The sequence below is a fragment of the Zootermopsis nevadensis genome, unplaced genomic scaffold, assembly GCF_977971745.1.
Source record: "Zootermopsis nevadensis isolate Lab colony 2312 unplaced genomic scaffold, Znev_1.0 Znev_ptg000022l, whole genome shotgun sequence".
NCBI lineage: Eukaryota > Metazoa > Arthropoda > Insecta > Blattodea > Termopsidae > Zootermopsis > Zootermopsis nevadensis.
The window spans coordinates 14,537,080-14,559,843 of NW_028259154.1; the positions used below are offsets into that span (position 1 = coordinate 14,537,080).

The 22,764-nt window shown below is 39.8% G+C and overlaps 1 protein-coding gene across 6 annotated transcripts in view; it reads right to left on the reverse strand.

Annotated features, from left to right (window-relative positions):
* The window catches only part of GEFmeso (Guanine nucleotide exchange factor in mesoderm), a 152,740-nt gene that overhangs the window by 24,036 nt on the left and 105,940 nt on the right, over positions 1-22,764 (reverse strand). For 4 of the 6 annotated variants that reach the window (XM_087354026.1, XM_087354024.1, XM_087354028.1 and 1 more), the window contains 2 exons: positions 9,991-10,368; positions 7,879-8,048 (listed from right to left, as the gene is read on the reverse strand). In XM_087354026.1, coding sequence (XP_087210152.1) covers positions 7,879-8,048; positions 9,991-10,333 — 513 coding nt within the window. In that variant the 5' untranslated portion in view covers positions 10,334-10,368. Of the gene's footprint in view, positions 1-7,878; positions 8,049-9,990; positions 10,369-10,860; positions 11,012-15,075; positions 15,142-22,764 lie in introns of those variants that run through there. The other 2 variants (XM_087354030.1, XM_087354027.1) reach the window with 2 other exon arrangements.

Here is a 22,764-nt window from a genome sequence, read left to right on the forward strand (position 1 = left end):
TGTGTGAAATCATGCTCAGTCTTTACATTTTATGTTTTCACTTCAAACGATCTAACCTCAAGGGAACAAACAATCGCAGACTGTTTTATAGACTTCCTTTCTTCCAGTATCCTGCTGACGTCACTGAGTGGGATGTGAATAATACTCGAAGAGGCGGTGGTCCAGTCGGACTGGCTGGCTTCGGGTAACTAAACGAACTAATCATCAAGCTACTCTGTGCCGAAATGATTGAATTGCGTTATTTGTCATAACACACACTCTTGCTTGAACCGACACACATAACATAATTAAATCATGGTGGTGCGATAGCCTCAGGACGTAGCATGCATTCATATAAAATAAGAATATATGAGTGTCCTGCTAACCCATTTAATAATGAATAAACCGATGATAGGGACATGTAAAACGCAATAGGAAAACAACAAATCTTTGTTAAATTGTGGTTGTGAACTTTCAATATGCACTTTGGAAGATCCAACCACAAATGGGAGCACAATATTAAAACGGTTCCCAGTGAAACAGATTATTAAAATGTTGAATGCACTTAACTGCATTTTGTTAACATGCTGATAAACTCAGGTTATGTGTCACGAATCTCGACCAAATGAAAAGTAATCTGTCAAAGAATATTGGACATTATAGTTATTCAATAAGAGGCACTGTTGTTGTATATCTCAGAAGTTATTAAAATGGTGGGAACAGGCATGAAAGCCAAATAAAACCTTTGAACCTATCAGGAACGAACTTCAAATATCTTATATTCTCTTTCAGATTTACTACGTACTAGTAGGTTATACAAATCTGTTAGCACGTAATGTAAAAGGGCGTTGGCTCATAGCATGCTGACATCATTTATTGGTGGCTTGTGCTGGTACTGAATGGAAGTAATTCCAGAGAGTGTACACATATATACTGAGACACCTGCTGGAGACCGAGATAACGCCCACCTCTAACAAGGTACAGGCTGCTGGTATCCACAACTCTGAAAACATCACAGCGATAGGGTGGAACTGACGGACGATTTAGGCCTACTTGTAGACATAATCATAAAAAAATTCCAGTCATAAAAAACGTCCACTTATCAAATTAAAATTCTTAAGATATGTTTAAGCACGGTCTAATTCCAAGTACAGCCAGATAATATGCAAATGAAGATCGTAAGTTTGGTGCCAGCGGTCAGGTTCGCAACTTTACGAAACCATTTTTAGTCATAAACTCACAATGCAGATATTCATGGCAGAAAGAACATTTAAGAAATAAAGACTATATTCCTCCAATTATAATTTTTCGCTTCTTGCATTTTAAATCCCAAGATAAAGCACCAGACTGATTTCTTCCTTGGATTTGGTTTCAGCGGAATTCGGTTTAAAAATATGTGAGAAACAAAATTTACGACCCTGATGCAAAGTAACTAACTAAAATTCAAATCAACTCAGGATCCGACACCAAGATTTCCCGAATCGACGATCAGTTGTGAGGCAAAACAACTGTGTGTGTGTGTGTGTACTGGAGACATTCCACAACCGCTATTCACGTTTTGTAACACGTTCCTCCTTTGTTATACCTTTGAGTGGAACAAGAAGTCGCGGCTTTGCACACGCACGTTGGTTCAATGCCCCCACGCACCCCACATGGCCACCACAAAAAGGTATAAAAAATCATCTACCTTTAATAATGTCCGCCCGCTTAATGCGACCTCTAGCTCGTTCTCGCGGACTATTAACTTTCTCGGCTAGACTCTGCAATGTACGTAGTCTCATTGATATGCAAACCCTATTAGCATAAATAGGTTCTGATGACGGTCCAAAGTCTTTGAGTGGCTTTAAATCAGCAGTCGGCAACCTATTCATTATCGCGGGCCTCATTGGCTATTCATTAATAATGTCGTGGATGGTAAGCAAACCATTTATTCAACTTGAAAAGTACAACAGGCATTCACTAAACAAATGAGTTTACTGTAAAGACGTTGTTAGCTCTCAAAGAGTTTTGATTTAAAGTCACGGTTTTAAGATACACAAAAGAAACTCAGTTATTCTTATCACAAACTTTTTCATATTGATTTGTCAAATTTCATACGGCTCGAACAACGGAACAATGCACTTTTGAGCAAAAACGCCAATGCATCGTCATAACAGAGTGTTTGTTTCATAAAACACTTTTTTGCCACTGTTTCTATTTACGCTTAGATAATGTACGTATTTATATAGCTTTTTCTCATCGACAGAACATTTTTGCCCTTCTCGCAGTGGCTAGTTTTCAAATCACGCGACCTACGGGGCAGAGGTTACCTATCCTTGCCTTATATCATCCGTCTTTGTGTTGGGCTTGTGTCGAAAGAATCTTAATTTTCCTTTCAATACATTATTTTCTGATATGAAACACGCGGACGGACAGGTAGACAGAAGGATGTGACTCTTCAATCATACTTCGTGTACAGACCAATTATGAAAATATTTTACTTATTTATTTTTACTCTTTTCTGAAGTAGTAAGAGGCGAAGGCACTTTCTGCTCAAAGATGAACACTTCGTAAGTCATTAGGCCTGCACCAGAACCTGTACCACAGCATCCATTCATAAACAATTCGTTAATTGGCCATTTGCTAATCACTCGTTTCTCGCCACGCCTATATGAAGGCATCAATGATTTATTTGTGGCTGGCAGGAAGTACATATTTCTCGCAGTGCAGCAAAAAGCTCAGACGGGAAGATCCGATGCCTCCGATAGCCCGGCCGGGACCTTCGGCCCCATCATAATTACATATGGATCCACAATGCTCCAAGTTCAATGTCTGACAATAATATAGGGCACTGTGTGTGTGAGTGCGGTCGGCGCCAGTAGCGCGTGCACTGTCCATCACCCGCACTACACTTCCTGCTCCCCTACGTCACTCTGAACGTAGGCATCATGCACAACTTGGGGTTCGCGAACCTGTCCAAAATCTATAGAAGTTCCCCTGTCTCTGCTATATTTGAAACAAACTTTTCAACTGTGGCCCTGTATCATATGAAGCGTGATGATGAGGTTATTCGTGTACCAACTAAATAATTTAGGGATTTTTTTCATTTTTAATGTGAAGCACAGTCCTCCAGCTACGTGTGCCAGTGCTTATTTCATTTCTTGATATTTTAATAGGAATACGGCTTGTCTGTAAGTTAGCTTTCCTTTGTAGGTAATCTGCCAATTTTCCGTTTCTATTTGTTGTTTTTAATTTAACTTCGTTCATAGACGTTCCTGATATAGTTACAAATTAATTGTTATTAAAAATAACTCTGAGTCCACACAACATGCGTATATGGTGCATGGAGATAAAACTCCATACACTCTATACTTAAGCATTATGCGAAGGTAAATGGTCATTTTTGTGTCTGGTTGTTTTATCACTGGTACCCATAACATCGGAGGATGAACTGGAATGAAACCCGGTCATCCAGCACACAGCCAGTCACTTCACTGACTATTTTATTGCAGCTAATTATTATTATTATAGTCTATAAAATATTACCATGAAGCAAATTATCATAAATTCATCTATTTACGGTTGGGGGTTTATGTGCCGACCAATCTTTTCCCACGGAAAGTGAAATCGATAGTAATTTCACCCCTACTACAACCTAACCCATCAAATAATTTTATTTCTATGTATAGATATATATGCAGTGCTGTAAAGTATTTGTGACGTAAAGTTAAACTCCCTTTGCACAACAGAACATATATCATAATATTCACGTATTCTGGACATGTTCACCACTTTCAACACACATAAAACAAACAGAAGTTGGAATGTTACATTCACAAGCATAATTTGATCGAGACCAATAGTCTGGTTTGTTCTTTGAACGCAGGTTAAACATTTGTACGCGCTTTGTTAACCACATGCATCACACAGACAAGGCTTCATTTGATTTTCAGTAGATTGCTTTTAATCTAAAACTTTGTATTAATTTGTGTTATGCTATGGCGTTTAATATAAAAGTTCTCCTTTGGAGATTCTGGACAGGTAATTTTACCCTTTTCATCTCTTTGTTCCATAGCGGCCCGCAGAGTTTATACACAGCTTCAAACCACGGAAACTAACAAACAATTGCAAAACCGCGGAATACATCAATTCTGGAGCAGATTTAACAAATACACACAAAGCAACAACTCAAATTCAACGTGAAACTAAATTGCTACAGTTTGATTTAAGGCTTTCAACGTCACACGCAGGCGCGCGGGGCGAAGGGTCTTTTGACCGAATCATTTCCACTGTTGCTAGTAACTTCTCAGTCCCGATCAGGTAGGATAATCGGGACTAATGCATTTTAATTATGTTCGAAAGGTCTCGGAAACTAACAAAAGATCGGAAAACCTTACAGCTTTTCCTTACACCCTCCCGCAAAATATTGAGCTAGCCCACTTCTGACATAGCCCAGGACGGCTTATTTTCAGTCCTGTAAGCATTTAACGCTTATAATCATCCTATAATTCTACATTTCACAAAAGTAAAAATTTAATGTTCTGAAGTAAGTATTTGGTTTCTTGATTATGACTATTTCTGATAGTAGAATGTTGACGTGAGTAATTTTTCCTTGATAAAACATCACCAAAGAAACCAGAATTTGTAACAGGCTTATACCTCATGTATCTACTAGTCTTTTTATACAGATACAAGTACTTCAGAGGACAACCTGTCTGCATATTACATTTACTTTCTGGACAGAGATACTTGTTACACATAAGTTATTTACACTTATGTCGAATAAAAGAAGTTATTCATATATACTTATCTGTAAGTAACTATGAAATATGGACGTGATTTAATGGTCGTCAAGAAGTTGTCTAAGTTCTGGAGACACTTGGCTTACAAGATAGCAGACAGGGCGGTCACACAAAGAATTTTGTGACGACAAAATTATTAGTAGCCAGGCGCCAGACGACTTCTTACACTTCACAACAAGACGGCACGAATAGGTGCAATCCATTTGTTTGACTGGAAGCGTTCTAGTAACGACGCATCCACAGTAATGTCAAATACACCCACGGCGACGCGCGGTCACTGACACTGGCCGAAACCTACCAGCTGCAAGATGTACTATGGTATTACAAATTCGGTTTTTTGCTGTTTTCCATGCATCATTGGCCTTTATGTTAATTTATTGCAAAAATAAATATACTGTTGCAAAACTAGTCACACGAAGTCAGAAATAATTCCTTCTAGTTTCTGAAATGTTCGACATATCGAAAAGTAGTTTAGAGTATATACGTCTGATGGGTAACTGTCCCCTATTAAAACTTGTTAAAAATTTGTATACGAAGAACCATGTCTTTCACTTCCCTTTTCACTTGAAAAACCGATAGGGAGATGGGATAACATTAAGATAGATATTAGAGTTTCGGACATAAAACAACGACGCACACAAAAATATAAATGTCTACGTAATTTGTCTCAGGGAACATAATGAAGTATTAGATTTGAAGCTCCCACGGCGGTAAAGATTTCTATGATAGTCTTTAGGGTTGTAATGTCGTGTTGACTTGTAGGTAGATACCAACGTGTCGGAGAAACCTACTGCCTCCATCTTTAGAGTTGGAGCTTAAGAAAGTTATGTTTCTTCGAAACCAGGAAGACAACACGGCATTACAACATGAAAGATCAACATCGAAACTAATTAAAAAAGGAATCCTGAGGAAGATATTTGGACCTACTCAAGACTGGAGGAAGGCATGCAAAGAGGAGATTCATAGATGTTATTTTTCGTGTAATAATGTTAAGGTGATTAAATCATGACTGATAAGACTGGCGGCGCAAAGGCCTATGGGAAATGAAAAACGCATACGAAATTGTGGTCTCAAAAATCACAATAAACAAAATCAAATGCGATAAGCAGTGATGGTACGATTATATTAGGAAGAATATACCATAAATTGCGTGTGGCCTTACAGACTAGATTCAAGTAACACAGGATTTCAGAGTAAAACAACAGTAAAACATCCGGTTTTATAAAACTGTGATTTCTTTGCAGGAAATGCAACTACCAGACACGACTCTGAAGGAACAAATTATCACGTTTCCAAAAGAATTCGCGAATTAATTTTTGAATGAAAACTGTACAAAAACCTCAAAGCAAAGTCCTTATTCAAACTCGCATTTACAAAGGAGTCTATGGAGACCCTATTCAAGTACATTCTTCATATAAGGACTCGAACACTTGCTGATGCAGTGAAACGAACAGGAGCTACAGCTCTCGACAAGTCGTGCCCCGCCGGCGCCTCTGATGAGAGGTTTCGAATAGATTCCTTCAGGGATTAAGAGGTTCCGTTAACACTAGCCGCCGTCTGGTCAGTCAGTCTCCAACAGATTTCTCGTCTCTACTTGAACCACTAGAGCCTATCAATGATATCACCCGTAGCGCATCGTAATGAGAATGATACAAAGTGTTGCACTGTAAAGAGTAGCACATACAGATGATGCAGTATAACGCTTGAATACATCCTACAGAGTGAGTGTAAAACCACTCAAAACCGATCGCTATAGTAACACGTCATTTAACCTTCATTTTCATCATCATCATCGACTTGTTACAGCTGCAAAAGCAATTTTTAAGAGTACTTTTAAAATTTAAATGGAATATCCCGTTTATAATTTGTAACACACATTTTCTTTTCAACTATCTGATCGCATCAAATGTTGCAAATGACTTTCACTGTTTGTCGAAACACGTATCCGTGTAAGATTTGAGGTTTTCACAGCGGTGAGTATGAAGATTTCTGTCTTCTGGATTGTTGCGCTGTGTAGTCTGGTCGATGTTTACCAACGTTTCAGAGGTCATACTGCCTCCGTCATCAGGGTGAATTCATCGCCCTGATGACGGAGGCAGTATGACCTCTGAAAAGTTGGCTAACATCGGCCAGACTACACAGCGCAACAACTCAGAAGACAGAAATCTTCACGTATACGTGCTTATACGTCTTGTCTTGTTTGCAAACGAAAGCCTCGATTGAATCCTAGGGTTGAATTCCATTACATTCGTGATGCTTAAATAATTTACGTAACATTTTTATTTGTTATTTCTACCCACTGCTTTTCTAAATGGTGTGTCCAGCCGAGTTGTGAGCAAGACGCCAGAATTCTGGAGTCGGTCGCTGTACCTTTCAGAAATGAAGCACAGCTGCGTGACACATCACAGATTCTTGGAGAACTTCGCCTAACACCTTATTTTATGGTCTTTAATTGTGAATAGTGCCACAATGAACCGTAGCCTATCGCGTGTGTCCATACAAAATTTACACATCTATTTAACGAATGTTATAAACGATGACAGGGCTCTTCAATATCTGGACTGACACATTAAAATTAGCGCAGTACAAGGAATAAAGATTTATTATTATTTATATTTAAATTCCAGTTTTAAAAACGAAAACAGGCAAGCAGAATGTTACATCACACGCCTTTTCTATAATTTGTAGTCGTGACTCCGCATGTTGGTAGTTTTATGCGTTAAACTAAACAAATAATATCCCAAAAAGATGCACACACATTATAATACGGAATATTTACCTTCTTGTCCATCTTCGTGTGCTGTTCGTCATTTTGCACACCTACAACAGATTCACTAATCCACAAAGTGCCAATTATGACGTATGTAATGATTTGGTTCATTAAAATGTCTATTTCATTTAATGAATTTGTGTGTATCTTTTGGGGGACACACTCTATGGTTTTGTCTGTCGACGAAACTACGGTGGACACAGATTGCTTTGTGCTGTATGCATTATGCTCTATGAGGTCTCAAAGAAACCAGACAAGATGGAGGGGAAAAGGAAGCCAGAATGTTATCATGCGTTTAAATCTGTAATGGTACTTTACGGTCACTCTCTACAGAGGCCATTCACTAACCTCGATGACTTGCTGGAGATCTCTGACGTATACGCATTCTGTCTCCACGATCTCCATGACGACGCGGTCCATGTAACTGAGGTGAGGATCGCAGTAGCGAGGTCGTCCTGCAGGAGGACATGGGGAGGAGATGTAGCTGCAGGGACTACATACTCCGCTGTCCCCTGACCCTGAAACACGGGCACACAGTTAGTTCTTTCTAGCAAGTGGTGGGCGAGGCAAAGCTCTTTAACACTGCGTATGTCACAGATTAATTTTCCTTGCATTTGCTTAAATAATGGACATACAGAAACACTGTCTCTGATATGTTATTTCTTGTCCGAGGGATTAGAGGAGTAAAATCTTTTAAAGATAAGTTTGAGTTTCATGTGAAGTAGGATTTAAGTTTGGCCAAAAGGCAAAGTTTTTCTGCTGCTTCAACTACGCACCACGCCATAAAGAGTCAGAGCGGCGTATAGGTAGTCAGTGCCATGTTTTCTAATCTCGGTACTGGACACAATCGTTATAATTCTGGTTGCATTCATGCGAATCGCCGCGTACAACCAAAACGCGTAAAATGTGAAACGTATAATAGCCATTTTATGTTAAACTGGAGGCCAGAATTTGATGCTAAGCTTATCATCTGCCCCACATTCCCTGACAAGCTTTGACAATGTTCGACTCAGGCTTTAAAATTCGGCAGCGGACAGAATATTGATGCTCCTCATAACAGTGAAATAAAACCCTGGGTTTGCGAAAACGCGGCTAGCGAAAGCGCGTATAACGAATCGCCTGTACTCGATTGAGGCTTCGCTAAATCTAATCGAAAAAGAAAATTGTGATCTAGAAATGAAGCGAATAAGATGATGGTGACAAATACTGAAAACAAAGAGAAAAACGAATTGTTGGGGGGTAGAAAGGAGATAAATAAACAGAAAAATAAGACAAAGGCAGATATAAGCGTGAATGGAAGGAAGAAAAGTATAAGGAATGGAAAGATAAAGGCAAAGACCGAAAGGAGGAAGAAATGAAATGTCAAGGAAAGGGAAAACAGAAAAGGACGGAAGAAGAAAAAAAGGATGCGAGGACAAGAAAAAAGGAAGAAGGATACAAGTGACAGGAAATAAAGAGAAGTCTCCAAGCCTTACCCAGTCATCGCTGAGATTTCCGAATAAGATCGCGCTGGGTTTTTTTGATGCCGCCGAGAATGGTACAACTGTTTACACAAGTTATTACATTACGTCCTGCATCCCTCCTTCCTCGCATCTTCTTTCTCTATCTATCCATATTTCCATACACTTTCTGTTCTGCGCTCACACACCATCTTGGATGCGACATTTCTAGGTCTGTTGCAACAAAGACACTCTCTGTTTCCAAGATGGCGCCACGATAAGTCGCTAACAACGTCATACCGACCATAATGGCTCTTATTGTTGCAGAGTATGAACCGGATATCATAAAGATAGAAACAACATTAAACCGGCCCTGAAAAGAAGCATGTCATTCTGACTACTCCAGTTAACTTCTTTGCTGTGATGAGTTCTATTTAATGAATGTTATCTTAAACCACGCCTGCTCTACATTGGCAATGACTCTGTCGCAAACTTGATTAAGTCACGTGAGGTCTTCCGTTTGTCCCCCAAGAAAGTAAAAGTAAAACTGTTTTTGTTTCAAACTTGATTTCGGACAAAGAAAAACAGTAACAAATTTCGTTATGAAAATCATGACAATGAAGGTGTCTCCTACGTCCAACTCGCACTTTTAATGATTTTTAACATGAAAATAAGAATTGTAGATAGAAGCGATGTCAGCGCCCTTTAACAACGTGGAGTTTTGTGCGAAAATCAATCAGGTAAATTATATAACATTAATAAGACCATTTGAGGATAATGTCAGGTGGTATCTATGGGAGATAGGAGATAAAGGAGACTGGATTTTGTTGGCCCAGGACAGGGACCGGTGAAGGGCCTTGGTTAGTTCGGTGATGAACCTTCGGGTTCGGTAAGCCATCTAGTTAGTTAAAATGTATGCACTGGGAAACTAAAAAATTCGTTTACTCGGTTTATTGCGGTGGTCTGGAACCGAACCCGCAATATCTCTGAGGTATGCCTGTATTAACGCGTGTCCACTGACCTTGAGATCCACCACTGCCGCCCTTCAGCCGTTCGGCACGGCTACTAAGAGGTTTCTGATGATGTAGGCGTTGTTTGCCGCCGCTGCCACCACTCTCTGGGTCGTCGCTGTCGTCCTCCAAGGATTCAATAGACGCCAGGTACGCAGAAGACTTGGGGGCAGCGCCCAATCGGCGTCCTGCACCGCCGGAGCAGCTGCTGGTTCCGGAAGAGGATGAGGACGAGGAGGCGATAGAGCTGATGGAGAGGGGGCGGGACACCCCTGAGGTCACGGCGCCGACCCGCGTCTCCTCCACGGAACGCTCAGTCGCTTGCGAAGACCTCCCTATCAGAGCGTCGTACATCCCGAGCAGCGTCGGGACTAAATCCGTCGACGTACCTGCAGAAGAAGATGGAGTCATCGTTATTATTTGTGACAACAGAAGAACAAGATGGCAGTGCCAAAGAACGTGATGGTAAAAGATCTCCCCCTGAAAAGTTTGTCACTTAGCAGATCAATAAATTAGTTTAATAGGATGTTGTGCTGTGTAGTCTGGTAGACAGTGACCGATGTTTCGGAGGTCCTTACTGCTCCGAAACATAAACTAGAAGTACATTAACAACTGCTACAATATATAAAATAAAAAAATTGTTTCGAACGAAGAAACCAAGAATTAACTTTACTTTGGGTCAGTAAAAATGAAGTACTGGCTCTTTTGATCGATGTGATTGTATTGTTGAACATTAGGCTCATTCTGTGTTTTAACAACGGGCTCATTTAAGAAATTTTCTCTCTGCTACAACGCATATACGGGCTCTGGGCCCCGCCCAATCTCCTATTCAATGGACAGTTAATATAAATACATATAAACAAATAAACAAACACAGATACCTAAACACCAAGCTTGCAGTGCATAAAGGAAAAAGTTCCACTTCAGCTCATATTTTGCCCAGATTTATTCTTCCACAAGAATCACAAGACTTTCTTCTGATTTACGCCATTTCGTGAGCGCCATTGTGTTCACACACACGCACAACCGCGATGCGACTGGTTTTAAGTCTTCAGCATGGGAATCGCAGGTCCGCAGTTTTCAATTAAGAACACCCTCCAGCCCCCACCTCTCTCCAGGCACTGTCATGCGGCTAATTCGGTCCAGACCTGCGAGGACCGTTCTATAAACAAATACATGCGAAAGAGACCGAGAATGCGTATTGATGCGGCGCGGGGTTGGGGTTGGGGGGGGGGGTAGTGGTGGTGGTGGTGGTGGTGATGATGATGATGATGATAAACTACGCTCAGACTTTTTTTAAACTGGTTATTCCTGTCTGTTACACTGGACGAAGTCTTTCACCTCGCTCAAAGAAAATCAGCGAACAAACTGTTTTAAAAACAAGAGTAAACTCAGCAGATGAATTTGCATTTCCTATTTATTTGTGTGGCTGAAATTGTCGGTATTTCATTATACTTCACACCAATGGTCTTGACAGAAGCGGTCCACGGAGCGCCGACTGAGAAACAATGGTCTCCAGAATCTGAGACAAACACCGAGATCGGGGTTCGATCCAAGGACAATTTTACACGACAAGCGCCTGTAGGCACAACTGCTGTGCTGTCACTTTGACAACTTCTTGCTTAACAAAAGACCTGTTTTCTTTCTGGAAAAAAAAACTTTCGTTATGAAAGAGAAACAATAACTCTCATCTATGATAAACTTTCGCATTTTATCACCGATTTCTCATAATTCCATTGTCATAGGCCTAATCACAGCGCATTGGAAGTCTGTATAACGGAGCGTTTCTGTCTTAGAGTCCCACTTCTGATCTAAAATATACACCACACCATTCATTTACAAACAAAAATATATTTCCCGTTTCTAAGCATTTTTAAAAGAAGTACCAGCATCTCTTTTACTTCAAACGGCTGATCACGGTATTCAATTCATTATGACAGGTTTCTAGATGTGTGTGTAGGTGAAATGTCAATTTATATAGGACATTCAAATCCGTTTCACTCTGGTTGCGACACACAACTCACACACAATTATCTTGCAAGACTATGTAAATAAATTTCCAGAATTTTAAAGTCAGCCTAGTTTTCTTAGGCTAAAATTCTTCTGGCTCGCTTCTAGACTTATCGTACGCCGTATGACATAATGAAGACAGCAGAAAATTTTGATTTACATGGGAAGGGGGAAATGTTATCCATTTCCGTAATTGTTTACAATTGTCATCCTCTGACTCTGCTCTCGAGAATCTGATGAAGTTTCGCTCATCTGGGCTTTAAAGAAACGGAGCACCTGCAGAGATGGTGACTCACCATTATAAACGTAAGAGGGACCACATTAATTAACAATTCTACTATGATAATGTGAAATTATTTATGCTCAAATTCTAATCCAAGCATCTGGGTAACTGCATTAAGAAGTCCATGAACACCGCCTTTCAATTTGTCAGACGTACAACTAGACAATTCCACTCCAGTTCGTATAACAACATAGAAAAAACTCTTTGTCTGCCTGTAAAATAGTGAAGTCAATGGAACCGGAAAAATGCAAAAAGAAAGATGCAAAGATCTGAATGAATCAAGAAAGGATTGCATTAAATGAATGCACAGGAACAAATAAAACAAACGCCCAGACCTGACAGAAGTAAAATAAACGCAAACTCAGACAACAAGAAACAAAGAAGATATACATACTGAAAGGAACAAAAAAACCAACAAAGAGTGAAAGGAAGAGAAATATACAGGAAAACGAAAAGAGCTAAGACAAAACCTGAATACCTGTAAAGGCGGAGAAAGGAAGACGTAACAATGTAATATAAATAGTAGCCACACGACTTAGGCCGTTTGAACCAAGGGGGCGTGATGTCTGGCTACATCAGAGACCAGTCGGTACTCCGTATGGTTCTTCGTCAAGTGTGGGAAGATATTTTTGTGTAGGACTGTAGCAAGTGGGTGTAGGCGCCTGTTCCCACATGCAGTGCCAACGGGATGTTCGCCCCGGATATGAGATGTGGACTCCTGCGGCAATGTGCCAGCCGTCTGCGGGCAATTCGCCACAGCAGGGCCACGTGCCTCCTGCTTTGAGGGTGGGTCTCCCCTACACCCAACCCAGACCTACTGCAAAAACGCCAAGGGTGTTAAGCCCTTTCTTTCAAATTTAGAAACAATATCCTCAACTTCCCGCTATGCAGACGTAATGTATCAGCACCGAAACATGCTCTTCGCCTATAAGCGTTCTTAAACAAAGGACAGACTTATCATGTGATTCTTTTGTTCCTATTTGTTTGCCTCGAAATAAATTCTGGTTCAATGAAATTGTTTTCCCATGAATTAACTTACCGTGACCACAAGTTACGTACTGAGCGATACTAAGCAATGAAAACTTACTTATTCAGAACACGAATATTTCACATGTTAACAACAAAGATAAACACTATCTAAGCAGCAAGCCCCTCTGAAACGCCCGTAAACCTCTACCAGACAGCACGGTTCAACATCCGAGAAGACATATAATACAAAATACAGTGCTCAAATAAATGAGTGGGCCTAAGAAGCATTAATTAAATACGCGAGTAATCGATGCTATTACACAATAAGGATTCATATAGGTCACCTAGTATTCCAGAGGTAACAGTGGATTTACCATTTGCTATGATGTGCAGGCACGGAATACATGCAGAACTGTTGAGGAGGAATATCTGGAAAACCATCATTTGGAAGACCAAGAAGAAGACGGACAATATGACTCTCAGGGAGACAATAAGAAGATAGGAAATGGATAGATCTGGCTTAGGATAATATCCAATGGCAGGCTTTGGTATATGCATTGTTGAACCTTCTTGATTATACTACAAGATACTAGGATATAGTTAGTTTTAACCCCAAAAATGTTTCGCTAAGTTCGTTCACCTATGTAATATTCATCTGTACGCCATCTTTATTACCGTATCAGAGAAATCATTTTAAGGAGCTCGTAAAAACTACTCCATCTTTAAAGCTAAGCGGTTAGAAATTCTTTACAGACAGTGATGCGAATAATTTTGCATAATTCCTGCTTATTGGTCATGAGGGAAGTTCGCATACTCTTTTCCCTGTCGATGCAGAGATTCACAAGTCAATACTTCTTTCATTTGCCATTAATATTTCAATTACGGGGAAATGCTTGAAGAATTTCTACACATAGATATTTTATCAATATAACAGGTTCCAAATCATCTTCGTTTATCAGTCCTCCGTCGTGTTGATACACTAATAGCATTATCAAGTGTCTCTACACATTGATTGACCACATATTGTTTTAAAATACATTAAGTGCGTCACAACAGAGACGCTGTTTATGAAACAGGCAGTGACAGGGTGACATGCTCCAAGAACAAGCAGTTCAGGCACAGTTTGCAGACAGCAGCCACAACAGACTGGAGATAAAACCTCAGTCCATCCAGAACAGATCCGTCTATATTTAATTCAGGAACCTGTAACTCTGCAGACAAAGTGGTGAAGAAGAATAACACTGACAGCTACCAACTTAAATTCCATATAAAGACAGTGACGTAAAAAAACGCGAATTCTTTCCGAAAAAATGCCACATACTAGAGCAGATCGGCCATTCGGACGCTTAGAAATATCTGAGCGTATCCGTCTCCATGCCTGAGCATGTGTAAACCAATAAGGACCTCGGTCACTGCTGTTTCAACAATGTGTTCCAATAGTAACCTTGGTTACCGATGTTGCAACAATGATTTCAACAATGACCCCGGGTCATTTGGGTTGAATAATTCCTAGGAAAACCGCGACAGACAAACGGACGGCCCATAAGGTGTTCTTCGCTCAAATTAGAGCGTGGACAACACCTAAGAATGCACATACATCAAGCCGAATTCCAATCCATATTTCGGTAATTCAGATGTCAAAAGCTTCTAAATAAACTTCTTTCGAAATACGATCCTGTTATGTACCATCACAACTACACCACTTAATTTTAGACTTTTAAGTATCAATAACCAAATTATTTCGCAATCGTGCACATCTTCAAGTTACTGAATAAATAACAGATTGGCAGACAGTTCAAAAAAACAGGAAACCAATTACAGTAACTATACTCACAACTACCATTCCTCGTTCATAAACATATTTCTTATGGTTCGAGAAACACAAACAGAAACACTGCTGCAACTTGCCAAACTTCTTACTGTGTGCCGTGCCGGACGGACAATGCCAAAGTGTCTCAGAATCTGTGCTCATCACCGTAGTCTATAAAAGACATAATGCACTAAACTTCGTGTGGGCGCCAGCAGTCCGGATCGCAATACACGCAGAGTACCGTAGTGTCAGAAGGCAAGAAGTAGTGTTCGTGATTATACGTGACCCTGAAAACCACTGCTATGACCCGTTCTTCATCGGTTTGGTGATCACTCGTATTCCATATCAAATCTAAAACTTCTTGACGATGGTGAAGAGTCAATTGAATAAAAATTTCCTTGGATATTATCCATCGTCTAGTAAATATAAAACGTAAAACGACGTTTCGGAGATGGGACTCTATCTCCGTCTTCAGGTTCCTACACAGTTGGGCCCACTAGATAGAGCTAATCCCTATCTCCGGAGATAGAGTCCCATCTCCGAAACGTCGTTTTACGTTTTATATTTACTAGACGATGGATAATATCCAAGGAATTTTTATTCAATTGACTCGTATTCCAGTCACGCAATTACTGTTTCTCAGAATTAGGCCCCATGTGATGAGAAACTGTTACAAATATATCGTAATTTACTTCCTAAATTAATATAAATAATATAATTTAGTCTGGTGATAACGTGTGGTGACACGTGTGAATTCAAACCCGTGTTCTTTCACTACATTCTCGTAATTTATTCTACAACACTTCTTATCCCACCATTCGCCTGGATGGTCTGAGAAAATGTCAGATCTCAGAATATTCAGAATGCAGATCGGAAAATCGGACTTTAAATCACGCTGAAACGAAACAGAATGTTAATTACTGAATCGCTAAGGTCCAACCATTAACTAGAATCGTTAAAACAGTTTTACACCACGAAATTAAGACACAAAAGATATTTCGTAATAAATTATAAATAAATATTTATAATGACGGCATAAATATTCATATTCCGTCACATTTATGTGTTAAACAGAAACACCTGTGAACGATGCCTAATTTTACATTACACTACAAAATACGCTAATGAGCGTTGAAAGTCCTATGTTTATTTAATATCTGTTATTACCCTGCATAACATTAAGACCACGCATCAAAGTTTCCACTATCAAGTTAAAACGGCGGAAATGTTGGTATCAATGATATGGAGTCAAAGAGGCGAATATGGACTGGCGTTCATTGGCATAAAGTTCTTACAACCTTTTACAAAGACTGATGCACCACTCTGATGTCGATTACGGAAGGTACCACGACAACTGAGGTTCATTTAATGTCAATTCTGAGACAATATAACTCTGAACACATCGATCAAAATGACAGAATATTAAGCCACTTGATATACAACACATGCTGGAAAGGGCTGATCAGTTTTATAGAGAAGGATTAACAAGTGAATAAATATTGGCATTAACACATTAAAAAAGAAGGTCTCAGTTTAAAAAGTCGACATTTATTTGTGTGTTACAATTCAGTGTATTTGTACAAAACACACGTGAGAATTTGGAGTTTTGTTATTCGTTAGTGATAACCTAGAAGGATTCTGTAAGCAGCTACAAACAAAACAACAATACAGAACAAGTTGTGTTGTTTATCAGAAGGTTTAATCAATGATTAACCCCAAAGGTAAATAAGTGAATATGGCAGTGACCAGACATTTTCAGTGAAGACCACATCATCATCGCCTGAGTGGACATTTTCATGATAGGGTCACATCTAATCAGTTCCTTGACAACACGGGACTGAGCTTGACAGCAGCTGGATTTGAAGCCTTGTAATTATTGTCTACGAGATTTACAAAGAACATTAGTAAAGGAATAAATCGCAAATTGATTACACTAATAAATACGAACATCATAGCTGCTGTAAGTAACATCACGAAAGAAACATTTACGGCATTAAGGGACAACTTAAATCAATGTCAGAGACGCGAAAGAGGATAAAAAATAATCACATATTAAAATATTTTTAAGCGAATAAACGTTTCTCGTGTTTCATTAGAGACACGATACCAGAAACCGAGGTGTACTGGCAATACGATAGTAAAGGTTCTTTGTTTATGGAAATTTTCTCTGATGCAGCGATAGTTTATCTTCACCTGCGGCAGCCTAGTGTCAGTTTGTTTTCTTACATCTGACGTTTTACGTCACTACGTTACTACAACTCACATGGATACCAGAAAGTGAGTCAAGTCGAGGATCTGACTGTAGCATTACGTTGACAATTAATTGGTAACTTCCTGTAGCGACGTCGGATCCTTGTATTGGATGACAAGCTATCCAAGAGGTTACTTGGGAGCAAGCATGTGTTTCATCATTGATATACCATATGAGATGAGCACTTGCCAAAAATTTCCACGAAGACTGACTACAAAGACGAACACAAGAACTGTCTAACATTACATCGCAGGGCGGTCCAACTTTGTTCTTCCTCAAGGCCAAGAATAGTTTCACCGTTGGACCCCAAGGGCCAAGAAACCTCTTCTGGCATTATTTCTGGAAACCAATAGCCAGCAGACGAGATAAGAATGGAGATGTTTTAAATCCTCCGGAGTAAAAAATAAATGAACTTGTATAAACTAGTATCAGGACGTCTTCTGCGTTGTAGCGTTGTGTAGTCTGGCATTTGTTAGTAACGTTTCAGAGGTCCTTGCTGCCTCCACCATCAGGACGATGAGGCGGCAAGGAACCCTAAAACGTCGGTAAACTTCTGCCAGACTACACAGCGCTACAACGCAGTAGACAGGCAGCTTCGTACTCACCGCCGTGAGAACCTCAAATCTTAGCTAACAACAAATTAACAAATAATTTCGCGAGCCTAATTCGGAATATTTTGTCACTGACAAATAACCAGTGTACCTCAGTCCACATCACACTTATTAAGTGGCAAATTATAGACGATAGATAGGGGAGTCTGATAAAAGCTTGACCATCACGATAACATTTCAATGCACAGGACAGAAGTACAGTGCAAAAAACATACAACAGAGAAAAGGAACAAAAACACAAAAGGAAATAAAGAAGGAAAGTTAAAGAGAAATCAATAATTAAATAATTAGGACAAACAAACCAACAAAGAAGGACTGTAAGAAATCAAAAAGGACAGAAAGAGCAACAAAAGAAGACCAAAAGGGATCGCTAAATAAAACGAATAAAAAATCAGATGAAAAATAACGAGCGGAAAAGATCAGAAAAAATAAATATAAAAACGCAGAAAAGAGAAGCAAGAAAATGAAATAAACACAGACAATATGACATCGTGAATCTTGAGCTCCGCGACTCAGTAGCTATGTTACAAAGTCCTTATTTATGAGCAATTTCCATAAATTACATTGCTTGGAATGTGTCACACCGTGACCCGGCGAATTGTCAGCCAGTATGCAGTTCGCACATCGAGATACGTGACGTCACTTCTGGGAACAAATTCAGCATGACAAGCGAGGGCTGAATAATAAATATAAGTCATGTAGCTAACAGTGGATGGTTAAAAACTAAAAACACAATGATACAATGGGCCAGGGCAGTCCTGTACACCCCATTTCACCCTACTGAAACTTATAATTAGCAAGAACAACGAGCAGTATTCCAGCAGGAAATTCTCAAAGAGAGATAAATAGGAAGAGCTAGGAGCAGATGGGAGGAAACCAATAAACCAGGATGTACTGGTGTCAACTGGATTCAACTAGCAACTGGTCCACTAGCAGGTTTTTGTGTTGACGATAATGAACCTTCTAACTAACTAATTAGATGGCTTATGGAATCCGAAGGTTCATCACCGAATTAACCAAAGCCCTCCACCGGTCCCTGTCCTGGGCCAACAAAATCCAGTCTCCTTCAACTCCCATCTCCCATAGATCCAGCCTGACATTATCCTCCCATCTACGTCTAGGTCTCCCCAGCGGCCTCTTCCCTTCAGGCTTCCCAACCAATACCAATACACCTCTTGTCCCATCCATGCGCGCTACATGCCCAGCCCATCTCATTCTTCTCAACTTTATCACCCTGACAATATTAGGGGAGGAATATAAATTTTTAAGTTCGTCATTATGTAGTTTTCACCAGACTCCATCGTCTTCTCTCCTAGGCCCAAATATCCTCCTCAAACACCTGCAATCTGTGTTCTTCGTTCAAAGCCTGCAAATTTCCAAGTCTAAAAAAAATCATACTTCTGGAAATATTCATCATTAACAGCCTTCAGTTCAAAGACTGAAAATAATCATCATTTTCCTCCATTTAAAGTTTCCAAGTAACTTTTCAAAGACTGCAGAATTCGTCAGTGGAAAGACGAAAGTAGACGCAGATGGACGCCATATTCCCAGCATACAGCGGATAAGAAACAGAACGGACAACTACCAACGTAAATAAAAATCCTGCTTTTTCCGGAAATCGAACACCGGACATCCGCTGGCTGAGCTGTCCAGAAAATTGACACGTACGTGTAGACGGGACTTATTCGACAAGGTTTGGAGCCAGATCATTTGGCGGACGTTCCGAATTCTAAGAACTTTCCCATCCCTGGCAGTTATGATACAGCCTTTCTCTGTTATAAAAGCAGACCTGTTACAGCAGTCTTCAGTGACCTTGACCCACGCCAGGCAACAGAAAGGTGTAGGGTGTCATGAAGGGCACATGGCCGTTATTTGGTGTGCAGATGACAGGTGACGCTTCTGTGGGGATCATCCTGCGCTCCCGGTTCACAGAGCGGTGCAAACTTTGCACAGATGTGCAGTTACGTCATGAAAACAACATTCCGCAACACCCAGCTGATCCTGCGATTGGTGTCAGGTAGAAAACTTACTTAGTGGAGCAGATGCTGAAACAAAGGAACGCGTCTTCTTACGCTTGCTTCCTCGTTGAAGGGCGAAAGTTCAGGGCTCGATTCGCGGCAAACGTGGATTGTATCTCTCAGCCATTCCTCTTATATGTGGGCATTAATTGTAGCGGCAATTATCAGAATTATCAGCATAAACGTTTGAGTTTTATCTTCCAATTTTCCTTGCCATGTATTCTTATTAGATTTCTTTCCGTGAACGTCTACTTATTCTACTGGTTTATCATGTTGCATATAACACAGTGCTGAGTATAATTAATATTGTAATTGTAAATGATTACTATTTCCGTTTAATAACAAAATTCAGAATTAAATAAATGCAAAAAGACAAGAGAAATTCAATATGCCGACAACCCTTTGCCGAAGTTCGAGTAAATAGTTAAAAATTTAGTCCGTACCTCATAGAAAACACATCACTCCTCCATCACATAGATCAACTGACCAATGCTGTTTAGAGAATAATCACCGTTTACTATGAGAATTATACAAAACATGCGAATACAAAATACAGAATTATTGATTATTAAACCAGGTGGTACACAGTTATCATAGGCTTTAAAGGGTTAAGAAGGTAAGTGTAGGTGCCATGTACACCCCTAGCAGTGAGCAGTGAAAGTTGGTCAAACAGCTGGCGTTTTGCTAGCAAGTGATACAGCATAATGCGTTTCATAACAGTTCTGAAAACGAGGTCGACCCCGGGACCTTTCATTCACACTGTGCCACACGCGTACACCAACCCGTCTCAGCATCTTTATGACATTCATGAATCTGACATCAGAGGCCCACGGCACACACAATGTACCACATGGAGTTCGATATTGTGCGAAAAGTCTGCATTTTCCACTCAATATCCAGCACAGCTGCTAGGCAGAGCAACGAAGTTGGCCTCAGTTGCTACACGGGTTAAAGAATCGCAAGTTACTGATCAGAAATCTTAAAACACACCATTCATATTTTAACGAACTAGATGGCTTACCGAACCCGAAGGTTCATCACCGAACTAACCAAAGCCCTCCACCGGTCCCTGTCCTGAGCCAGCAAAATCCAATCGCCTTCAACTCCTCTTTCCCATAGATCCCGCTTAAAATTATCCTCCCATCTACAGTTCGCGACTGTAATCTTGATACTTGTCGGGGTGAGGAAGTGGGGTGAAGGAGGAAATATAGCGTCTGCCTTTAACGCTACGGACTTCCTAAATTCCTTGCAAGTCTCAAGATTACAGTCGCGTACTGTACGTCTAGCTCTCCTCCCTTCAGTACTTTATTAATAGACATTTTCAAAAGCAACATCAGTAATTGTTACATACTAGTGTCGCAGCTTCCCATTATGAAATGGTTTCCAGGCCTTTATTATTCCACCCTTTCGCAAACTTTGGAATCTTCGTCACAAAACTAAGATTCACCTTAAATGTGAACAATTGTTCTCTTATTGTTGGAAACAGAACCGTGAACTGTCTTTACAGCTAGTAAACCAAATTCCTTGACAACGTCAATGATTCATTCATGATCCAATTCTTTCTCCTGCTTCAGATCCGACACAAAATCTAAGCAAGATCATTATTATGGTGTAACAGATTATTGAAACAGAAATGTAAAATGTTTTTATCACCAATAAAAAAATTACTAGACACGATCGTTGATGTTCTAAGTCTTGGGTCACGATTCAACTCTTTCTTAGTAGGATTTGAACTTCTCACTGCAGCGGGTATGAGGACAACTGTCTTCTGGGCGCTAGAGTCCAAAAGACAGCCATTTTCAACTCTTATTTCTCCTTCAGATCCAACTAGATACTTAACAAAACCAGTAACGACATGTAGATGTTCCTTGTTTCTAAAACACAAATTAATAATAACCATGTGGCGAATCTTTAAAAATTTTAACGAATTTAAATCAGTTTAAAATGTTAAAAACGTTTGCATCTTCTAATTACATCTTAGCATTTCCCCCGTTTACTTTTATATTAATAATTCTTGAACAGCTGGTAGTATATTCTCATAACAAGGTTTAAATATCAGTGTCATTTCTGGGTCACCCTGCAAATGCGGTTGCAACCCCAGTAACATTCTATCTAGATCAGCTTTTGCAATGATCATAAAATCCTGTCCATTTTTCATTTGACATTTTGCAGCGTGTGTAATTTACTAAGTAGTTATCGCAAGTACATGATTAATTGACGTTCAGCTTTGGATTGGGAAAGAGAATTTAATCTTGCTGTTGAAGATGCTAAATTATGACAGCAAACGCGTAGTCTGACACCTCTTAAATTATGCGCTTAATGTTTGTCACAACAGAACGACATTACAGAACAAAGCATTAACACAATGAACCCATAACTTACAGTACAAATATTACAAACAATGCATAGTCTTAGAACTCACGTTAGCACTACACAACTCAAAGATTCTGTGCACGCCAAAGCAACACGAAACTGGATGCTGCTTGCTTCTACATGCAGATCCTTAAAATATTAAGCCACCTTTTCCCCTTATAAATTTCTTTCCATCCGTTTTTTCAGTTTATGTTTTAAGCAACACACTGTTTCTCAACATTGACCTCGGAATGATATTATTGCAACAATAACGTGCGTGGTGTGGCGTAAAGGACAACTCTGAAATATCAGTGTACTCCAAAGAGTAGACCTACACCTTTCCAATCATGTTTCTTCTGTCCGCGTCAAACGTTTTTCATTTATCAGAGGCACTACTTTCCTTCCAATCAGAGATATTTTCAGATAAATACAGACTTCAACAACATTTCGCATTATACAGGTTAAGTAAGTCCTTATTAAG